At 42.9% G+C, this 23177-nt stretch overlaps 1 protein-coding gene across 1 annotated transcript in view; it reads left to right on the top strand.

Annotated features, from left to right (window-relative positions):
- IPO9 (importin 9) overlaps positions 1–23117 on the top strand; it is a 43227-nt gene extending 20110 nt beyond the window's left edge. Inside the window, exons 9-24 of the mRNA XM_054803895.1 lie at positions 1253–1302; positions 1854–2005; positions 3125–3223; positions 3363–3469; positions 4633–4772; positions 6472–6631; positions 7999–8225; positions 8432–8580; positions 9515–9643; positions 10900–11175; positions 12895–13061; positions 15839–15972; positions 17488–17607; positions 18087–18188; positions 18972–19048; positions 19642–23117. Of these exons, the coding sequence (XP_054659870.1) occupies positions 1253–1302; positions 1854–2005; positions 3125–3223; positions 3363–3469; positions 4633–4772; positions 6472–6631; positions 7999–8225; positions 8432–8580; positions 9515–9643; positions 10900–11175; positions 12895–13061; positions 15839–15972; positions 17488–17607; positions 18087–18188; positions 18972–19048; positions 19642–19752 (2200 nt within the window). The 3' untranslated portion in view covers positions 19753–23117. The remainder of the gene's footprint in view (positions 1–1252; positions 1303–1853; positions 2006–3124; positions 3224–3362; positions 3470–4632; positions 4773–6471; positions 6632–7998; positions 8226–8431; positions 8581–9514; positions 9644–10899; positions 11176–12894; positions 13062–15838; positions 15973–17487; positions 17608–18086; positions 18189–18971; positions 19049–19641) is intronic.
- The last annotated feature ends 60 nt before the right edge of the window (positions 23118–23177 follow it).

Below are 23177 nucleotides of genomic sequence, written 5' to 3'. Positions count from 1 at the left end.
GTTACAGCAGTACTAATGGCTGGTTACGCTGGCTGCTGAAGTTGATTTGCCTTTTGAATTTTATAACGGTCATTACTTCACTGCACAATTGGCCGTGTTAGAGGTCTGTTGGTAGTTTTTGCAGTACTTGCAAACTGACAAGTCAAATCTCTCCACATCATTAATCCAAAAGTTGCTTTTTTAACCTTTTATAATGAGAGAGTAATTGTAGAATGCTGAGCTTCTTGTAGCTTTTTCTGAAATTTTGGCATAAACACCAGAATTAGGCACTGTGTTGCGATAATAGCGTAAAGATTGACTGAGCTTTTCCCTCTGTAATTTAATAAGAATGACTGTCCTCCTAGAGATCATAGATCTAGACCTTTTTATATCAAAGCTGCCTGCATAGTTTTGTGTTTCAGAATCCTGCTGCATATTGGGTGATAGGCTCTCGTAGAGTGAAAATGGGCAGGAAGACCATAAAAGTAGCCTTAGTTCTGGGGCAAGTGGAGGCTGTCTAATTTCAAGGTCAGCTGGTTTTTGGGGTTTGGTTGGTTGGTTTTTTAGACACCTGTTAAAATACAAGGAGCCGTTTGCTAAATTTTTGATGGTGGATTTCTCCCTCTCCTGCCCTGGTTCCCACTGCAGTCCTGCTGGCAGCTGAGCTGACAAAATAGGTTTTTGTTTGCAAAAGGGGAGAGTCTTGTCCTTCCTTCCCTTGCATTTGCTCTGGCATTTCTTGGACCTTCAATTCACCATCCCCAAAGAAGCCTCCTTCCTCTCCACCCACAGGTTAGTCTTCTGCCACTTCCCAGGCAGGGAAGTGCCTGACAAGGAGCAGAGCCAACACAAGGTAGCACGTGGGGTCACGGGGTGGCTCCTCACCCTTCAGCAGCAGTGAAGTGTTGAATTGGCTCATTGTCCCCTGGAAAGAGCTGAGTCTGAGCAGTTCTGTTCTTGCAAAGTTTTAACATAAATGAAGTTTTGTGTTAAGCGAATCAAATTATCTAAAGGATGTACGAAAGCGATGTGGAAGTGGTCTTTGAAGTTGGGCCGTGCACAAAGCTGGTAGCTCCTGGGGCTTGTCTTCTCTCTGAAACAGGACTGTGCGTAAAGTCAAAGTTTTTTTTTTGTTTTTTTTTTGTTTTTTTTTTTTTTAAGAAAGAAAACTTCCCTAGTTACTAGGAATTTTAAGATATACCAGGTTAATTCCTAAATAGATGCAGTTCTTTAGAAACGTGCATATTAACTTAACTCCATCCACTTATGTGAGAACAGAAGTAAATTACACAGAAGAGGTGGAGGACCCTGTGGATTCTGATGGTAAGAACTTGTTAAACTGCACTGCTGCCTCCTCTTTTGAAGAGGAATGGACTTACCTAATATTATTGCTGTCAAAACAGTGACTGAAACACTGTAGGAGATTGTGCTTAAAGTACATTTATGGTGTTGGAACAGTGTCCATCACTTCTTTACAAGTTATATGTGATTGTGATCAACGAAGCTGCGTAACTTGTTTTCTAACGACTCAAGGAATGAGTTCTGCAACAATTTTGAGGTAAAAGTAATGGGACAAAAGAAGACCAAATGGATTTTAGGTTGAGCTTGGTCAGTTTTCATGAGGGGTGTGTGATGAGAGAGCAGAAGGTGATGAGGCCAGACATCTTCCTAGGGCTGCCGCTGCCCTTGTTAGTCCAGGTTTAAGAATAAACGTTATCTCGTCAGAAAAGCTAACTGTAATTATATTTGACACCCATTTATACCTTTCTGTTCATTAGCGTATTCAGTCATGGTTTTTGTTTTCACTTCTGCCTTTCTGTATGTTGGTGTATTCAGTCATGTTCCTTTTTTTCCCCACTTACTGCTTTGTTCAGGTGAAGTATTGGGCTTTGAAAATCTAGTGTTCAGCATATTTGAATTTGTTCATGCCTTGTTGGAAAACAACAAATTTAAGAGCACAGTGAAGAAGGCTTTGCCAGAGCTGATCTATTACATCCTCCTTTACATGCAGATCACAGAGGAGCAGGTGAGCATGTTTATCTTCTGTAGGAAGCAAATGAAATGAGAGACTTACAACAGCTAATGTCCAAGGAAGAGTTTCAGTGCATGGAAGCTGCTGTAATCTAATAGGCTGTTCTGTCACTTTGCTGTGCCAGGAGTTAGGGCAGTAGCATACAAATGTTCCTAAATGGTGTAATGGACAGCAAATCACAGAATCCCAGACCGGTTTGGGTTGAAAGGGACCCAAAGCCCATCTAGTTCCACCCCCTGCCATGGGCAGGGACACCCTCCACTAGCCCAGGTTGCCCAAAGCCCCATCCAACCTGGTCTTGAACACTGCCAGGGAGCCAGGGGCAGCCACAGCTTCTCTGGGCAACCTGTGCCAGGGCCTCCCCACCCTCACAGGGAAGAATTTTTTCCTCGGATCTCACCTAAATCTCCTCTCCTTCAGTTTTAAAACCATTGCCCCGTGCCTTGTCACAACAGGCCCTTGTAAAAAGTCTCTATCTTTCTTCTAAGCCCCCTTTATGTGTTGAAAGGCTGTGATAAGGTCTCCCTGGAGCCTTCTCCTATCCAGGCCGAACAGCCCCAACTCTATTAAGTTTTCTTTCTTCATTCCTTCATGAAGTTTTATGCTGTGAAAATGAGGATTATCTTGCTGAAAGGGTTAACCAGGTTTCTGTGATAGTGAAAAAATTGTTCTAGTGTTGTACAGTTGTGCAATTGTACTGAAATTCTGCGTGGCTCCTGGCCTCCCAAGCCTGACAGCCGTCATCTTTTTGTGTAGGTAGGCATGCATAAAAACAGGCACTCTGTCAAAGATTCATCTGCTCCCATTCCTCATCTATAAATAAAACTGTGTAGCATTGATTCCAGGTCAGTCATTAGTTCCATCAAATTCTGATCTCAAATGAGGAGCAGAAAAGCAAGATGAGCTCGGAACAGAGAGGATGTCATCTTTTCAAAGGTTTCTCCAATAGAATATAATAGAAATGAGTTGAAGACTATGACCTCTTATGGTAGAGAGAAATTCTGAAAGTAGTTTTGCAAAACTGAGATTACTGAGAACAGAGAAGCTCCCTTTTACCCTTGGTGTTCTGAATTTGTCAGCCACCCTATCCTTCTTGTCTCCTGTCTGTTTCAGATAAAAGTTTGGACCGCAAATCCACAACAATTTGTGGAGGATGAAGATGATGATACTTTTTCCTATACAGTGAGGATTGCTGCACAGGATCTGTTGCTGGTATGAAATGTGTTCCATGTTTAGATGTAACCAAAATAATAACAACAAATAATAAACCTAGTTTCGTGAAGGGCATTTGGTGAAAAGGCCAACTTTTAAAAGTCTGTACAAATAAGTGCTATCGTTTCCCTCTGCACAGGCTGTGGCTGCTGATTTCCAGAATGAGAGTGCAACTGCATTGGCTGCAGCAGCTACAAGACATTTACAAGAAGCTGAGCAGGCAAAAAACAACGGTGCTGAGCACTGGTGAGGAGATGGGGCAGCAGGGAACGACACTGATATGAACAGCAAGCGCTTCTGCAGCATTGGGTGCAGCAGAATTTAATCATGCTTTTTTCGTGACGCTGCTACTGATGGACAAGGATGAAATTTGAGAACTCTGATTAGAAGAAGAAAAAGGAAGTACGGCAGTTCTTGAGCCAGATGACAAAATCTCCATGTGGAATGCTTTCAGCCGTTCCTAGCACAAGCTAGCTGTGCCCAGGCTCCCTCCTTCTAGACCCTGACTATTCCTTAAAACATATCATTGGAAATGATAAATAGTTATACACAGTCTGAAGAGAAATTGGCAATACTTTCACTTTCTGTTCAGTTGATTGAGCTCAAAATTTCAGGCGTATCTTATTTTACTTGATGTAAAGAAGAGATATAGGTGCTCTATGCAGATGTGTGTGTTCAATTTTAGAACTTCAAAGTTGCAATTTTTAATGTTACTTGGGGATAGGAGGAGAAAGCTCAACTGCAAGAGTACCTGGTTGCTGCTCCATAACTATTCTCTCTTGGTTGTACACTGCATTAGTTCAGTGTTTGTGCTTATTTTGAACATTAGTGGCAGAGTAGCCACTCTGTATAGTAAGCAGTAACTCAATGTCAGAGAAATTGGACATTGAGTCCCTGTCTGCCTTAATTGTGATATGTTTTAAAGTAGGTTATTTGCTTCACAAATAAAACCAAGAAGTGGTATTTGCCCATAACCCTATTTCATCACAATTAACAAAACGTAATGCAAAAATAGACATTTTTAAACCGTTAATGTACCTGGTATCACAGTGCTTCTGGACATAGAATAATCAAGTATGGCACAGCTGGAGATGTAAGCCTTCATAGAAAAATCTCGTTTCTTTTTTTATTATGGGAACAAAATTGGTACCAGAAATAAGAATTATTCAACTGGTATTTTAGAAAGTGATTGAGAACACTGCCTATCCTGGGTGAGTTTCCAAGCTCCCAACTTGCTGACTTTTGCAGATGTTCATTCCTTTCAGAGCCTTTTTCAATTCTCTGCTTTGGGATCAAGAAAACAGTTGCGGTAGCTTAAACCAAAAAACTTTTATGGTTTCACTTCAGAATTTTTATTTATTGAGGCGATGTTGGGGAAAAAACCTAAAGGCATCTGAATTCTTTTGCAGGTGGAAAATACATGAAGCTTGTATGCTGGCCCTGGGGTCTGTGAAGTCTATTATTACAGACAGTGTGAAGAATGGTAGAATACATTTTGATATGCACGGCTTCCTGACAAATGTTGTTCTTGCAGACCTCAACCTTTCAGGTACAATGCCCTTGCATTACTTGAGTAACTGCTGCGTGCCAGACCTTGGAAATCTCTGACAAACAAAAGTGTCTGATGAATCGGGTTGCTGTGCGGATGTGGTGGTGTGAAATGGAGTTGTGCACGTTGTGCGTGTGAAAGGGCATAAATCTTGTCTTGTGAGTTCACGTGTGCTACCAGGTCTAGCATAAGCCATTTGAATATAGGACACTATGCTGTTGCTTGCAACTCACCGTTGTCTGGACGCTTGAGCCTGTAGGGCTTGGAGATGGAACGGCAATTGTGTGGGGGAACTTGGTGGAAAATAGCTGTTTTATTGTCTTGTATCCGTTTCTGGGAAAGACACCAGCAGTGTTTAACAGGCTTCAGAATTCCTGCAGCAACGTACCACCCCATTTTCTTTACGCTGGGGCTGACACTAGTCATAGCACATGAATTCAAATAATAATCTTAGCTGAGTGGGATCTCTGCAGGCTTCTGCTTTCTATGTTATCTTACAGCAGTGTGCAAGAAAGTCAAAGGAATTGTTGTAAGTCAGACCTCGAGAGTCCTTGCAAATAATTAAAATTTGAGAAGTTTGAGCCAAAATTAGCATTATTGGTGAGTCCACATTAAGTCATGTCAGTGCAGAAAAACAAATTGCTGGATGCTTTCATCAAAGAAACATTTGTTAAGCTTATTACAAAGAAGTTTTTTCGTTTTTTGAGTTAATTTTGAATGAAGAAATAGTCTGCAAAGTGTGCAATAATGTGCAGTGCACGTAAAAAACCAACCTTGACTATTTACGTATAGTTACATACATCTACATATGTGGTATTGGGTTGTAAATGAGCTATTGTACTCTAGAAGGAGCTCCTGGATTCAGTATGTAGGTGGTTCTCGGAGGATGTCCATTTAATGCTCAGTAATGGTAATAAGACAAAGAAATCTTGCTTTTTATAATACTTGCTTAGAAAACAAAGCTTTATGTATAAAGCTATATATCTTGCATGGAGTTTTTTATGTCCTTATCTTAATACTTGCAGGAGTATAAATAATGGCAGTAAAGATGCTGAGAAATAGAGAGATCTGTTTGAGGATAGCCTAAATAGATAAGGATACTTTTGGCCTGAAAGGGCAGAAGGGTTAAGTGCAATAAACATACCTCATACCTTGATAAGTGTAGACAAGTCAGTAGATAATGAGTATGCACTGTCTGGTGCTCTTGAACATTATGTTCTGTAATTACAAGGTGGTGGCTGGAAACTAGAAGAATAATCTGTAAAAGATCATGGTATACGTGCTCTGGTTCTGTAATTCTTTCGCTTAAACTTCTGCTGTTTGCTGCTGTTGGGGACAGAATATTGAGCTAGATGAATAGGAATTTCTGAAAAAGCCTTCATTCTCTTCCTTTACTTTTGTTCTGGTGATCACTAAAGCTGTATTGCTGTATTGATGAACAAATTCAAGTGTAACTAGTTGCGGGAAGATGTTTTAGGGTTTTTTTTAAACAAATGAGAAATTGTTTTTTGAAATAACTAAGAGAAATAAACTGGATCTGCCCGTGAACAAAAATTCTTCATATGTCTGCATACTGGTCTTCTGTGTCATGGCCTACCATTTTCCTACTGGGATGACAAAATTTGGGATAATGGATGTAATCAGCTGTAATTTTAAACTCGTAAAGCTTACCCTAAAACCACTGGATGTTTTGTTTCAGTGTCTCCTTTTCTCCTGGGTCGTGCTCTGTGGGCCGCCAGCCGTTTCACAGTGGCGATGTCTCCAGAACTAATCCAGCAGTTCCTGCAAGCTACTGTCAGTGGTCTGCACGAAACCCAGCCTCCTTCTGTCCGAATTTCTGCAGTCAGAGCTATCTGGGGGTGAGTAAACCCTAAGATATTCCAAAGCCCCAGGGATAGGTGATATAAATTACACTTAAAAACCTGGTATGTTAAACTATTAATAATATTTCTGTATAGACTGGAAGTAGTTGTGTTTAATGAGATAGATGTCAACTTAAAAAGTGTAAGCAAGCAGGTTCAAAATAGAATAAGTCTAATGAGGAATATGAAATTGAGATTCAAGGTTGGCTACAATAAATTGTTATGATGGATACAGTCTCAAAGAGAAGCAGAACTAGGTAGCAATGGAAAGCATAAAAATGAAACCCAAATTACTCCTATTCAGTCAAAGGTGGCTGAATGACATAATATGGGCTTGTGGAGCAAATTGCAGCAATAAGGGATGTTTGGGGTTGTGGTGTTGGCATCCTGTTTTTGTGAATAAGTTGCAAGAAGAAAAAGGGAAGATCTGCTGTATTGATTCTGATGTGAGAACTGAACATTAGTTTAAAAACAAACACACAAAAAAACCACACAAAAGAACTACTTTTCCCCACTCCCCAAAACCACATTGTCTTCTGTTTGCACTGAAATGATAAAGGCAGAGACTTACAACTTAGTTATTCCTGAAATGGTTTTTTTCTTCCCTAGCTCACTTGTAGAACATGGTGATTAAAGATGTTGTAAGCAGTGAGTCTCTCACTCAGACTATTTTTTCCTCAAGGTTTATTTTCTCCATTGGTGGAGAGTTCTTGAAAGAATTGTTCAGCCTGGAGAAGAGAAGGCTCTGGGGAGACCTAACTGCGGCCTTCCAGTGCCTAAAGGGGCTACAGGAAAGATGGGGAGGGACTGTTTATCAGGGAGTGTAGTGACAGGACAAGGGGGAATGGTTTTAAACTAAAAGAAGGGAGATTTAGATTAGATAATAGGAAGAAATTCTTCCCTGTGAGGGTGGTGAGGCCCTGGCACAGGTTGCCCAGAGAAGCTGTGGCTGCCCCTGGCTCCCTGGCAGTGTTCAAGGCCAGGTTGGATGGGGCTTTGGGCAACCTGGGCTAGTGGAGGGTGTCCCTGCCCATGGCAGGGGGGTTGGAACTAGATGGGCTTTGAGGTCCCTTCCAACCCAAACCAGTCTGGGATTCTATGATTCTATAATTGTTACTAAGAGGCGGTGGAAGCTTTTAACATCGCTTGGCTCAACTCTGCCTTTGCGAACCATTGAGGCTGGAATGAGGAGGAAAGATAGCTGAGCTGTTGAGAGATTGAGGAATAGTAGACTGATGGGGAAAGTCCTAGAGGAGTGAACTTAAGGAAAAAGAATAGGTGGCTTGAAATAACCCCTTATATAAATATATATATCAGTTCAATATATTCAATATGTACTTTTGTATCACAAATTTCTTGTCTAGCTACTGTGACCAGCTGAAGATCTCTGAGAGCACCCATGTGTTGCAGCCTTTCCTTCCTAGCATTCTTGATGGACTGATCCACTTGGCCACGCAGTTCAGTTCGGAGGTCCTGAACCTTGTGATGGAGACGCTGTGCATTGTCTGTACGGTAGACCCAGCATTTACAGCAAGCGTGGAGAACAAAATCTGCCCCTTCACGATTGCAATATTTTTGAAGTACAGTAATGGTACGCATTCAAGTTACATTCTCAAAGTACAGTTGTTTTTGCTACTGAATCCTGGTGCTGAAAACTTAAATGCTAATTGAGTAAATATTGATTCCTGTGGTAAAGCTAGAAGGGAAACTTGCTGCTTTGCCTATTCAAAACAGTGGTAGCAAAAATTGAGATGTGTTTGTTAGTATGTTTTAGTAAATGGTGCTTTCTCTCTCCAGATCCAGTTGTTGCTTCTCTTGCCCAAGATATCTTTAAGGAGCTAGCTCAGATAGAAGCCTGCCAGGGTCCAATGCAGATGAGGCTTATACCAACTCTTGTCAGCATCATGCAGGCCCCTGCTGACAAGATCCCAGCAGGGCTTTGTGCAGTAAGTGCTACAGTGGTACATGGTCTTAGCTGGAGATGATGGTTCCCTGTTCTTTAATGTAGAGGATGGCTGGTCTGCGAAGAGTAGAAAGGTTGCTTTTAACCTGCTTTGGAACAATGACTACAGTCATTGGTAGAGGTCTCTTTGTGGAGAGAAGGCAAACTGCAGGTGGGGGGAGATGCTTCCAAAAGTTAACTTTAAACTGCTCCTCTGGCCTTCTTCCAGTCTCTGTAGCGAATCCCGAGTCATTTTGCTTTGATGTAGCCATCTTTCACTGATAACAGTCTCCTCTCTGGTGGAATGCTCTCCAGCAGGCTACACGACTATTCCTTGCACTTTTTTCTAAGGCTTTTTCTGATTTATATGTCACATATGTATAAATTGCTGGAGATAAATTATACAGGTTTGCCCTTTCTATAAAAAGTCAGCTTATAAAAGATTAAGCATTGACTGTGTAGAATGATTGTACGGATTTAAACCCATAAACATCTTTATCAATATGCTTATAATCTGCCTATTGATTGGTAGAACTGTAACAATTGCTCATGGGTAATTAAAGTAAATTTAAATCAATATAAACAAAATGGAACAAGTCAGCTAGAACAGTTCTTTGGCTGATTAGCATGCATCAGGGTACCATGAAACTGTTTGCTATATTGAAGTGGTTACGCAGCTTTTAATGTTTGTAGTGCCTTGGGAACTTTTACAGCACACACCATGTGTCCGTGTCAAATACAGTGACACTGTGGGTGCATGACTCCAAGGTTCTCTGATTTAAAAAATATTCTAGACTGTAAAATCAGGATGTGACCGCAGTGCTGGCTCACATCCCTCCAGTTTATGCCTTTGATGCTTGCACCAGTGGTGGGTAACGCTGACTTAGTGTTCTATGGCTACTGCTGTAACAGTGCATTTGTTTGTGTTTTCCTTTCAGACGTCTATTGATATACTGACCACAGTTGTGAGGAATACAAAACCTCCTCTGTCCCAGCTCCTGATCTGCCAAGCATTCCCTGCAGTGGCTCAGTGCAGCTTGAACACAGATGACAATGCTACTATGCAGGTAACGCTGTGAGGAGTTGCAGGGCTATGCAAGTCCAAGAGAGGTGACCAAGTAAACAGGTTGCAGAGCCTTTAAGGGAGCCCAGGCTTTCCTTGCCAGCAGCCATATCAGCAGCTCCTCAGGAGTCTCTGCCACCTCCAGTTTATCATGAAAGTACTGCTGTTCAAGGGCCTGCGATGACTTTAACAGATCATTCCTTAATTTGGAGGACCAGAGTGAGTAAAGCAGCAGCCTTGATCTTTTTTTCTATTTTAGGGCTCTAGAGGACATTAAAAAAAAAACAAAAACAAAACCCAAATGAAAAAAACCCAAAACCCTATTGCTTTTCTTCCCCTGTAGTAACTTCCATCACACCTAGGAATGGCTGAGGCTGTCATGAGGAACACGCTCAGGCATAGGGAAGCAAAAGACCTCCTAGACCTCCTCCTTCTAGCACTTTTCTCCTGTACTCATCTGGGTGGGAAGGGGAGGGCAAACTTCTTTTTGACTGAGGCAGGTATGGAATGGAGGGAGAGCAAGTATTCATCTCCAACAGCGGTAGTGCCTGAGCTGTGCTTCTTGGCAGGCTCTGCTATTACTTGATGATGCCTTTAGAGTATTTAAGCAAGAAGGAAAAAGCAGCAGAGGCTAGAAGTGCAGGGTGCCTTTTCATTCCAGCTACTAGCTGGCATATAAATAATAAAGCTGGTTTCATTCCTTATGTAAGGAGTTTTATAGTGCCAGCTACCCTTTGGCACGTGAATACAGACCATAGAAATGGCTTTCCCTAAACAACATACTAGCAAGAAGAGGTTGGAGACCAGCATGCTCATTGCTCTGCTGGATCTTTGTTTTAAGAAGAATTCAAAAAGATTGCAACTTGGCTGCTGGTTGCGTTTTGTTCATGCTATGCTGTGCTGTCTTTGTCTCTCGTTCGTTAGAATCTCTTGGAATTTCCCTGGGTAACAAGACTGGCACAAAACTGCAGCCACTTTGGGTTGTCTTTGTATTTACTAGATGATCTTAAGAGCTGCCTGGGCAGTGAAGAGTTTTGTACTTGATAATGAACTGAAGTCCGTAGAAATTATTTTTAAATTTAGGCACTCATTTTACTGCACATTACAGAGCTCGGATCTTTTACAGATGCCACCAGCTTGCCCATTGTTTTCATCTTGGCCGAGGGTCTTTTTGGGGTGATGAAAGGAGATGTCTTCCCACACTTCCCTGCTCCCTTACCTAGAAAGAGAAATTCTAACATGATAATTTTTCCCATTTAGAACGGTGGCGAGTGTCTGCGTGCTTACGTCTCGGTGGCGCTGGAGCAAATTGCACAATGGCATGATGAGCAAGGCCACAATGGACTGTGGTATGTGATGCAGGTGGTGAGCCAGCTTCTAGATCCAAGGACATCAGAATTCACCGCTGCCTTTGTGGGCAGGCTGGTCTCCACTTTAATTTCGAAAGCAGGAAGTGAGCTGGGAGAGAATCTGGACCAGATCCTGAGAGCTATCCTGAGCAAAATGCAACAAGCAGAGACGCTCAGTGTAATGCAGGTGAGCAGGCTGGGCACCCAGGAGAATAAGTAGAAGTGTAAGGAAAAGAAATTGTCGGGTTTTTTTCAGTTGTGTGCCTGATTATTTATGGCTACTGCAATTGGAGGTTCTGTGTATCTTTTTGTAGTCAGGAAAATGCCTGCTCTGCTCATACAGAGTTGTCCGGATTACGGGATAAGCCAGGTTCTTGTAGGTAAGCTTTAATAGACCTTAAAATGAGTTCCTCATGATCTTGTGCTTGCAAGCAGTGAACCTCTAGAGGGGACAAGAGTTGCCCAGGTATGGATGATGTGGCAAAGGCAGCACATGTTTTCGAGTGTTTTTGTACTGTATTCGAAGGATAAACGCCTGGGAGTTGAGACAAGATGAACTTTTGGTGGATGGGAGGTGTAGTTGGCCTGTATCAGGTGGGAGGCCAGACAAGAGCATCACCATCTCTTGTAGCCTTGACCTACTTCTAGTGGCGCTTTTATGGAATGATTTTTATACCAGTGGTCTTCATTCTCTCTCCTGTCTTTCTTGTCTGTGCCCTTAAAAGCATCTAGTGATGGCTGCCCTGGTTTCTCAGTAGCAGCTGGTTTCTCAGCCAGTGTTTTGCTGGCACTGTTGAGGAGCTCTGCCTCTGGCAAGATCTCACCTTTGCCCCCACTGTGGCATTTGGCTGAGGCTCACTCTGCTCTAACCCTTTTATCTTCTGTATTTCTGTGATTTTTGTATGTGCATTTTTCAAGCCAGCACGTGGTGAGTCAAGAAGGCCGTTCAGATGTCAGCACAGATTTCATCTTAAAGCCTTGATTATGTTCTCCCCTCCCCTGCCCTTGGAAACACTGTTGATTCTGAACTGTTCAGAATGGTTCTCACTTTGCCTGTTTTTGGATTTAAAAGATCCAGAAGCTTAAATCTGAAGGATAAAGCCCCTGTAACCAGGGAAGGAGAAACAAGCCTTTCACAATATTGAATCTCTTTGTGAAAGATGGGCCTCTGGAGGTGGGCAGCTTTTCCCCGAGGAAGCTTACAGAGATGCCCTCAGACTGGGAGACTTACATTTAGACATACGCAGCGTATGCATTCTACCCCTGGACTGTAAAGGTGCATATTGTAAAAAAAACCTTTCTAAAACTTACAATTCTTTCCCTAAAATCTGTGTTCAGAGTGGACTCAGAATTGGAAAAGTGCTGCTGAATTATGATGTGGGAGAAGGGTGGTCCTGGGGTGAAATGGGAAGAGCATATGGGTTCTGGCTCTAGACCAGTTCCTTAGCTTGATGATGAGACATGTTTCCGCTACATATGCATAGATTTAGAGCTCTGCGTATAGAACCGTGTGTATGGCTTCTGGTCCTTTGAGCAAACGGGGACAGTTGCAGTGTCTGAGTGTTGCCATATATTTTTGCTAGTCAAAAGTCAGCTGCAACCTATGATATTTTTAAATAGCTTTTTAATCTTTGCTTTAGGAAGGTTTGTTAGTTTGGGGCATAAGTGTGAGTAAACTTGTTCCTGCTGTGGTTTTGGTGGGGAATAAATACTGCTGTTGACTGTAGTAGTTTATTGCCTGATTTTGAGGCACAGGGTGTCTTGCAGAGGGTTATACTTTGTCTTCCTCTTGGGGTTGGTAAGCACAGTCTGTACGCTTGCAGAAAACGCAGTTACTTGAATATTTGATAAAACATTTTCAGCTATTAAATTATGTACAGCTAACATTTCCTTTTTCCTCCTGTAGTCCTTGATCATGGTGTTTGCTCACTTGGTTCACTCACAACTGGAACCGCTCCTAGAGTTCCTGTGTAGTCTCCCCGGACCAACTGGCAAGCCGGCCTTGGAGTTCGTAATGGCCGAATGGATGAGCCGGCAGCACTTGTTCTATGGGCAATATGAAGGCAAAGTCAGGTAGGATGTTTTTATCAGCAGGATCCGTGCATTAACGTTAGCTGACTGATCATCCCATTGCAATTAAATGCACTGGGTATGAGGGAAAGGGGAACTGGTTCAGGCTTGGCTTAATGTGTGCCAGTGTTGGAAAAAATTAATTTTTTCCTGCACCGTCAGTTCAGCTCAGGAGAGCCGTGGTAATTGGAGCAATCTCTGATCTTCATCTAAGTGCTCCTCTTGCTGCCTGGTGTTTCTGTGCTGGAACAGGGTGACCCAAGGGGAAGGGGGTGTCTCTTGCAAGCGCAGGAGTGCTTTTGAGATTGAACTTCTGTGAATGGGATGAGAATAGCTCCCAGACATGAAACTGCCTTTACAGACTACAGTAGAGTTTCAGGGCATCGTAGAGGATTTCCTAAGAGAATTTGGTGATTTCTTGTTGATTTAATGATCTCTTAAAAGTCAATAAAGAAATCAGCTGAAACAGTTTTTTCTCCCTTTTGCTGTAGGAGCACACTTGTGTTCCAGTGGAGGCTGAGTACTATATTCCAAGGCATGAAATGCTCTGTATTAATTTAAATTTTTTCGCAGCTGCTGTCTGATTTTTCTGGAAATGTGAAGCCTAACAGACCACTCTTAGGGATCTCACCAGCTGTTAACTCACTTGTTAGTACATGTTGGTGTGTTATTGCTATAAGGGAGTCAAATAGCCTGTGGAATAAATAATAAGAAAAAGCATGTTTAAAGTGGAAGTTTGTGAGTGATCACGCAGAAGAAGAGGCAGTCTGATTTGGGGGTCTGGTGCTGGTTTCAGTCACACTTGGTCTGTTTCACCCCAAGGGGCAGTGGTTTATCCCCATTTTGGCAGAGCAGGGATGATGCAGGATCCCCTGATACCGCTTCTGGCCACAGGGAAAAGCCAAGGCTGACGCTGACAGGGAGAACAAGGTTAAACTTTGTTGTTCAGTGCTGTCTCCATATTGTCCAAGATTAGTGCTATTTGTGTATGGAGGACTTGATGGGTCTCCACTCTACATTAAACATTTTGATTTGGCTTGTTTACGGTGACTCTTATCGTACATTAGAAAATGCTAGGTGTTTTCTGCATACGGAAGAAAAGCAATACCTGCTCAGAGGACCATCTTGTTCAGAGTTAGTAAAAGGAATGTAAAGATAGCTGTCACCTTCTGTGCACATCAGTCCCCATCTCTTTGAGCTGCAGGTTGAAGTAGTGGCTATTTGCTCTTGACTTGCATGACGAAAGGATGGGAAAACTTTGGGCAACTCAGGGTGACATGTAGGATCTGGGTCCAAACCAGCAGTATGGGACCTCAGAGACATAGGGTGGGAGAGAAAGAGGGTGTGAAGTGAAAGCACAAAAAGAGCGAGTTCCACGGAGCTCCAAAACTTAGACTTGTGGAGCCATGACAGAGGTTTCAGTCAAGCATAAATTGGTGGCCTTAGCCTGTAGTAAAAAGTCATTCTCAGTATGGCTTGAAAACAGCCTGGAACTGGAGAAGGTTTGAAAGTGTGGAGTAGAAATCTGAGCAGCAGAGATGGAAAGAACACGTGAAGATATCAAGGGAGCAAACTAGAAGATCTGAGTGTAGCAGAGCTGCGAAGCACCAGAAATGAAAAAGGTCTTTGAGACTGAAGTAGAAGAGATGTTCATGGCTGCAGATCAACCAAATTACTACTTTCTTGCCACTGCTTTCCTCTTAATTCCATCTTCATCTGCACGTGATGGTTCAGGAGTGTGTTTAAACTTAATCATGGAATCACAGACTGGTTTGGGTTGGAAGGGACCCAAAGCCCATGTAGTTCCTATGCCCTGCCATGGGCAGGAACACCCTCCGCTAGCCCAGGTTGCCCAAAGCCCCATCCAACCTGGCCTTGAACACTGCCAGGGAGCCAGGGGCAGCCACAGCTTCTCTGGGCAACCTGTGCCAGGGCCTCACCACCCTCACAGGGAAGGATTTCTGCCTCACATCTCATCTCCATCTCCCCTCCTTGGGCTTCAGGCCGTTCCCCCTTGTCCTGTCACTCCCTGCCCTTGTAAACCATCTCTCTCCAGCTTTCCTGTAGCCCCTTTAGGGACTGGAAGGTGCTCTAAGGTCTCCCCGGAGCCTCCTCTTCTCCAGGCTGAACAACCCCAACTCTCTCAGCCTGTCTCCACAGCAGAGGTGCTCCAGCCCTCGCATCATCTCTGTGGCCTCCTCTGGACTCACTCCAACAGCTCCATGTCCTTCTTGTGCTGGGGACCCCCGAGCTGGATGCAGTACTGCAGGGGGGTCTCATGAGAGTGGAGCAGAGGGGCAGAATCCCCTCCCTCGACCTGCTGGTCACGCTGCTGGGGATGCAGCCCAGGACATGGTTGGCTTTCTGGGCTGCGAGCGTACATTGCTGGCTCACATTGAGCTTCTCATCAATCAGTATCCCCAAGTCCTTCTCCTCGGGGCTGCTTTCAATCCATTCCTTGCCCAGCCTGTAGTTGCACTTGGGGCCCTTCTGAACTGGAAAAAACTTTAATGTGTGTAAGCGCTGTTTGGTAGTGTCTAATCCAAAGCTTTGTCAGTTTTTGGCTAGCTGTGCAGGTCAGGAGATGAGTGCAGTTTTGGATGCTGACATAAAACAGGAGAAATAGGAAAATTCTGTAATGCTGGTTCTTGGCAACAGTGTAGAAAGAAGAGCATCTGAATGTCTGCTCTGGAGATGTGTTCCCTATTCGCAATTCACTGTGAAAGCCAGGCAGTTTAAAGAAATTCTGATCTGCAATTTTCCTATTTCCTGCTTCCCAGCTCTGTAGCATTGTGTAAACTCCTTCAGTATGGCATCAACACAGATGACAAGCGACTTCAGGACATTAGGGTAAAGGGAGAAGAAATATTTAATATGGATGAGGGAATACGGACACGATCAAAGTCGGCCAAAAGTAAGTAATCGTTTTGCTGTTTTTATCAGTGGGGGGTTTTTTCCTGTTAGTAGAAACTATGAAAGGCCTTAAAACACATCTTGCAGATCACACAAAGCTGTGGGAGACATTTCCTAGAGAAGGTGCATGTTGGTTTTTAGAGCCATTGTGTACTTCACATATCCATTATTTGCATTAATTCTGCCAAAGACTGATTTGGAAGACTCTTGATGTCTCTGATTTAATACAAGTGAATGAGATGATTATGGTGTAGGGAGTTACTCAGTGTTATTTTGCATCATCCTGTTCCATATAATGAGATAGAATTGATAATTTCATGATGCCTAGTAGCTTCTCTGGGAGGAAAGTGTGTTTAGTGCATGTAGTCTTTTTTTTTTTTTTATGAGACTTTTGCAAATATCAGCAATGATTTCAGTAAGTTAGAGATCAGTTTTAAGGAAAGCTTGGCCGGTCTTCTGCATAAGACTTGTCTTATTTTAACTGGCTGAACCGCAAATCTTTGATTGGAGGTTACTGTATAGAGATTCATATATTAAATTGGAGAGAGCACTGGGCTGAGCCCTAGAGGGGGAGACACCAAGGAGCCGCTGTCCTCAGTGGTCATCCAAAACCTTGGTTCTGCAACTTGCTGTGCTAAAGCTTGTGCACAACCAGTTGCAGGATAGGACGTAACAGCTGTACAGGTGCACACTGGAAGCCCATCGAGGCAGTTGGTTCTCCTCAAGCCTTCAGCTGTTGTAGGATTGGGGGATTTGGGGGGATGCAGTAACACTTAGTAAAGGAAATAAATAGCGGAAAGCACTAGGAGTGTAAGAGGTAAGTAGCAGTCACAAAACACCCGCTACCTTTTCATTCTTTGCTTAAAAACCCCCACCAAACAGCACAAGCCAAACTAACTCAGATATTGTCTGCTCAGACAGAACAACATAATTGCTAGCATTTGAGCACCTAAAGAGTTAAAACTAGTGTTCCCAGTTTCTTTATTTGATAGGATTGTTACTTTTGCAATTAAGGACAAAAACACTGTCTAGCTATCCCTATGGAATAATTCAGCCTTGCAAGAGCCCTGGCGAGGAAAAGTCGGAGCTTGCAGTGTCTCGGGGTAGAGCCACATGTGGGAGTGCTGCACTGCTCACTTGAAAGCACTGCTAGATGTGCAACAATGACATTAGAAAAGAATGAAGTCCTCTGTAAACCAGGATTTCATTGAGTAGACTCACAAATTCCTTCAGCTGTGAAGATTTTAACTCTGCCTTCTCTTCATTCAAAATAGGCAAGATTTGATATTGCAGTTAAGATCTTTGGAAATCTAGCTGTGAAGGTATATGGAAGGAACATTTGAGGTTTTTTGTCGGTCCCTTTTTCCTCCCAGCCTGGATGTTTTTGCTCGTCTGTGAGCACTTTAAATGTATGGTAAAATTAAAAAAAAAAAAAACCAATCGGCACAAAAAAGTGCCTATTTTTAACAGCTTTTTGTTAAAAGCAGTATGAATATATATTTTTCTTCTCTTACAGATCCTGAACGCTGGACAAACATTCCTTTGTTAGTAAAAATCTTAAAATTAATAATAAATGAACTCTCTAATGCAATGGAAGCAAATGCATCTAGACAGACAACTGCAGATTGGAGCCAAGGTGAAATACTGGGTTTGCTTTTCCTCTTTGCATGGCTTAAATCTACTTTGTAATCTCTTCAGAAGTATTTACACTAATAAGAAACTCACAATAGTAAATAGTATACCTGTAATTACAAAGGCTTAAATAGTGATCCAAAGGATAAGATCAGTGTTGTGTATTCTTATACCTGAAAATTATTTTGGGCCAGTTTGGAAGATGGGATCTGACCATATGCCAGTAAAATTATCCTTTCCTAGTGCATCAGGTTCGTCTGTCTTCCTCCCTACTTCAAGCATCCGTTCTTGCTCTGATTTTTGCTTAGCTCCAGTTCTTGAGTTACTCATTCCAAAGGATGGTAAAGGATGTGGGTGTTTCTCTTCATCCACCTGCCTGAGCAGGGATGTTTGCCTAAAAACTATACACTGTCTTGTAGAGGAATCGACATACTGGACCTCTCAGATTTTGTTTATTTCTAGAAATTTTTGTTTTCTAAACAGATGATTCAAATGACATGTGGGAGGATCAGGAAGAGGACGACGATGAAGATGAAGGCTTAGCAGGACAGTTCTTATCAGATATTCTTTCCACAAACAAGTATGGTAAGCAACAGCTTCGAAGAGAAAATAGAGTAGGTGACATCCTAGTCAAAGTTTTCTTTCCTGCAGGCAAGGGGAAGGAAATACTACACTGGGATTTTGAATAAGGACCTTTTTCTGTAAGAGAGGGACAGGTCTTTGAATAACACATTGATTAAATAACTGCAGTTTTCACCTGAGAGTTCAAATGCTGCGTAGGCTTCATGTTGCTGTGAGGTTTGTGCAGGTATTTCTGCTAAAGAGAAAATTGATGCTCAAAGATGTAGACATAACCTTGGAATGACAGTGTTGTGGAAGCGGATGAGCTTGTTTGTGGTGTGACCTTGAGAAATAATATCTCTCGCATAAAGAAGATGAAGCGGGTGTATCATCTCCTTTGCTCTCCAGTTTGCGGATAGTCTTAGAAGGGAGAACCTTACAGACAAATACAATAAGGGGACTACTTACATTAGCACAGAATTGGAAATGTGTCACCTTGACATAAGATTAAGGCATAAGATAATAGTGCACGTAACTAACAAACCTGCTCGTCTAGTATCCCGTGTATGCTCATCTCACCTGCGAGTTCCTCGAGACTCCCACTATGTCCCATCTTGTTCTGGGGTTTAGTTTTTTCTAATCATGTGAACTTAAGGAGCCAATATTCTGGATACTTTTTTTTTTTTACCCAGCAGTACTGAAACTATTTCTTTTTGGATCCTTGGATTTCAACAATACTCTAATAGAATACTTCCTGAGATATTTTGCTTTGTTTGATGTTAAAACCTGCTGATTTGCCTCTGACAGATGAGGATTACTATGAAGATGATGAAGAGGATGATCCAGATGCATTAAAGGACCCTCTTTACCAAATAGATCTCCAGGTGATGCTCTAGAATGAGGTTTTTTTAATCAGATTCCTATCATTCCTTATACACTTAATTTTTTTTTTTATGTTGTACTTCAACAAAACTGTAAACCACTGGAAACACCAGTTATCGATTGCTGTCCCAAAGGTGCTCAGTTCATTGAAATTACTTTGGGAAGTGCTGATATCCCATGAATGCCTGGAGCTATTTTTCCTTATTGGATCAATATCTGTAACTTGGAAATGTGAATGTACAGAACTTTTTGAACAGAGGGAGATGAGATGTTTCTACCCATGAGCTTCACAGCTATTTGCTGAAGTCAAAAGTAGATTGGAGACTGAACATGACAGAATTTCATACTCCACTGGTAGATGTTCCCACCCAGTCAGTCCCTGTGTGATACTTTGCTCCTGCTCTTTACCACCATCTGGCAGCCATTGAGCAGCCCTTCCCCTCTGCTGCAGCCCTTCCTTCGGCATCGCTTTTCTGTTTCCTGCCATCCCTTTGTCTGACTTGGTGCACGTTGAGGTTTATCTTTTGATAACGTGAGAGGAACAGAATTTCCAAAGTGACGTGATGCTAACTGGGTCTTTCTCTCTTCCTTTCAGGCCTATCTCACTGACTTCCTCTGTCAGTTTGCACAGCAGCCCTGCTATGCAATGTTTTCAGACCATCTCAATGAGAATGAAAAGCGAGTGTTACAGGCCATTGGTATATAAACCCACTCGAGAGACCATCCCGATCATATCTGAACAATGTATTATTTTTTTTGGCTTATTCCACGTTTTATGATTAAACATAAAACATTTTCCAGTGTCTACCTGCTTGTTACAGGTGGATGACGGCCTCGTTGCGATGTATTGAGCCTCATCTTAACACGAATCTGCTAAGGGAAGGAATACTAAGAAAGCAGCAAGGACAGAAGTCTGTAGAGCTTTGCACATTTGGTCTCACCACGGGAGCACTTTCATTTTCCACAGTAACTTTCCAGGAAGTTCTTTAAAAAAAAAAAAAAAAAAAAAATGTGTCCTTAATATTTTTAAAAGCAAACTGTCTCTACCTGTGAAGAGGCACTTAACTGAGTTTCCCACAGCACAGTTGGACAGAGAAAGGAATTGGGTCACTTACAGATTGCTTGGATGTATCTTGTGAAATTGGAAGGTTGTTCCTCTTCGCGCTTGTATAACACATACAGGGTAAATATCTTGATCTTACAGTGTGACTTCTTTTTATAGAACTATAGACTCTTTTATCAGAGATGCCTGAATGGTATGGAACCTGTTTACAGGAGTCTGGATGGGAAGCTGAGACAATAAAACTGAGTGCGTATCTCTTTTCCTATTGTGGATGGGGCTTTGACACTCACATCTACTGTCTAGTCCCATGGGAGCAGTTCTTTACTAACGCTTTTGTGTGCACATGCTCAAAGGAAGCTACCACTTAAATTTCTGTTCCTGTGGCATGTGGCTACTAAAGACTTTGGTTTTATGGAACACAAGGAGCCACAATTCTTAGGGGGAAAAAAAACCAACCTGATTGTATTTAACATATTTGCTCCATGACAGCCACTCTGAACTACTTTGCTTCCTTCACACTCCTGTGTGTATTTTTATAGAGTGGTAAAATAACATTTGCAAATTGATTTACCCATGAGAACAGCGTGATGTATCTCACAACACCTCTCTGCCTTTGGTTCCCCCTTGGGGAAAATGAAAATAAAACTACTAAAATGTACATTGGTATCCTTCTTATAAAACAGATTTAAAAGGAACTTGCATTTGTTTCCTGAAGTCACTTTTTTAAGACGTATTTGTCCTTAAGAAACTTTCTGTATGTGCTGCCCGGAGGATGTTAGGGTATTTCACAGGAGTCATCTGGACAGAAAGGGAGTCCTGTAATGGATACATCTTCTTCTGCTTAAAAGAAAAGGCTGACCCATTATAGAGTTTCCTTTCTTAAGAAAGGTACTTGCTGTTCCTTTGTGGAATCATATGCTTTGAAGTTGTATCTAAAAACCTCCAAAGAGCTGGAGTAATTCTGTATCTTACTGGTCTAACAGAGTATAGCTTTTCACTTTTTTACCAGGAGGGGATAATAAACTTTTTAACAAAGATGGCACAATTTGTTTAGCATGTGTGGGGAAAACGGTAAAATAACCCTGAACCCCAAAGCAGACCTTGCTCTCCCCTCCCACCCCAAGCTCTCCCATTGTGCCTGGGCAGAACTAGGGGGGAATCCCCACCGTTTGCTGCAGACTGATCCTCAAGTTCTGGATGGCTTTGTATGAATAGCTCTATGAGAAGCAGAATTTGAAGCCTGATTTTTGTGTGTGTGTAATAAGGCATAAGCTCTGATCACAGGTTTCCATGCAGCTGTGTCACGGTATCTCTCTTCCCCGTGGATCCTCTGGTGTCTAAGAATATATAATTAAACTTGGTGCCATGGCCTTCCCTTCAGCGGGAGCTCTGCAGCTCTGTCTTCTACCTAGACATTCTTTTTATATTTTTTTTTCAAGTCTATTAGGAATTTTGTTTTGAGGCATTTGTCTCTCTCAGCTTTCACTGAAAAGGGCCAAGTTAAACTAAACAGTGCAGTCTCTTGAGAAAACCCAGCTAGGAGCAGCTGGCTGCAGTGGTGTGTCCTGCTAGCTGTACAGGAAGGATCACCTGCGTGTCCTCAGCCCTGAGAAGAGGTAGGACCGTCTTTTTTTGCCCCATGTCTTGGCAGCAAGGCTCAAAACCAGTCATCTGTTCTTGGAGGTAAGTGAATACCAAACATCTGGAAGCATCTAGGTGTGGTTTAGGGTGTCAGCTGTAAATGGAGCACGTTCAGGTCTGGTTAGGCAGGGCTGGTGGAGAGGGGCTGCTGGGGGTCGCAGGCTTGCCGGTGGGAGGTGGCTGCTGGGTGCCTTGGTGGTGCTTGCTTTAGTTAAGTCGGATGGCGGGTTTAAACAAGGCCATGAAAAATGAGACCAGCCTAGTACTTCCGATGCCGTTCCTCATCTGAACTGAGAAATGCAAGGATTTCTTTGTGATTGCAAGGTCCAAAAAGTAGATGGGCCGGGGTCTTGTAGAGTTCATGTTGGAGCTCTTCAGTGTGTTGGTTAGAAACTGCTTTGATTTGCAGGTATCGATGGGTTTTCCAGGACTGTAGCTGGTGAGAAGGGAAAAGATTGGGGGATAAGTGGCTTTTAGGGACAGAACCCTCCTGCAGCATCAGCTCACGCACAGCCTGAGCTGGCCGGGCACTGTGCCACTGCACAGGAGCTGGGGACCAGCCCTGGAGATGGTCCCATCTCCACCTGTGACTGGTGGGCACAGGAACAGTGTAGTTGTGCAGCACGTTCTATTGCAAGCGAACTTGTGGTGTGCAAGATGTTTTTTGGCAGAAATACTGTGACTCGAGCTTCCCCTAGAAAGAGGCCAAATAGGGGGTGAGAGCGACTGCACAAAGGGCGACAGTTGAAGGACCTCTGCGTGGTCCTACTGATGCTTGCACTGATGGTAACTCCTTCGCCCTTCTGCTTTCCTGCTGTCCTTCCTAACAAAATTCTGAATGCTCCATGATGTACCTTTAAACAAGAACTGTGTTTGCTGGAGGGGTGTCAGCTTTGCTGAAACAAATCTGACCGGTAACAAGGGATTGCGCAGGATGAAAAACGCTGGACTGTACGGAGATGTGCTTAAGGTCTGGGTGTGAGCTGCAGAGTACCGCTCTTCTTGTCTCCTGTTGAGAAGAAACTAAACTGATAGTCATAAAGGTGTCTAAGGCAACACAGGAAACACAGGCTCCATGTAAATTAAAACCAAAGGGTGGGATGCAGGCTACTGCACTGCCCTGGGCACGTGCCACTGCCAACGTCAGTGCGTGGCACGCGTCCTGCTCACACTCCTCCGTGGGGGGCAACCGCTCGTGTTTTGCACACTGGGTGTTACGTTGCTAGAATAGCATGAACTGATAGCCACAGACTAATCTAACTAGTTAATAGCTCAGCTATGACTCTGGAACGAGACTTTATGCGTATTCATGAGTACTGTTCTTGGTTTGGTTTTTTGTATTAACAAATAAACTCTTCTAACGCACAAACCTGCCTGGCTTCTGCGTCCTTCAGGGGCAGCCCCGGCGCCTCCTCCGTCCCCGCCGG

This window comes from Grus americana, chromosome 25, assembly GCF_028858705.1.
Source record: "Grus americana isolate bGruAme1 chromosome 25, bGruAme1.mat, whole genome shotgun sequence".
Taxonomy (NCBI): Eukaryota; Metazoa; Chordata; class Aves; order Gruiformes; family Gruidae; genus Grus; species Grus americana.
The sequence above is the reverse complement of the archived record's forward strand: the minus strand, read 5'-3'. Positions and strand labels throughout refer to the sequence as shown.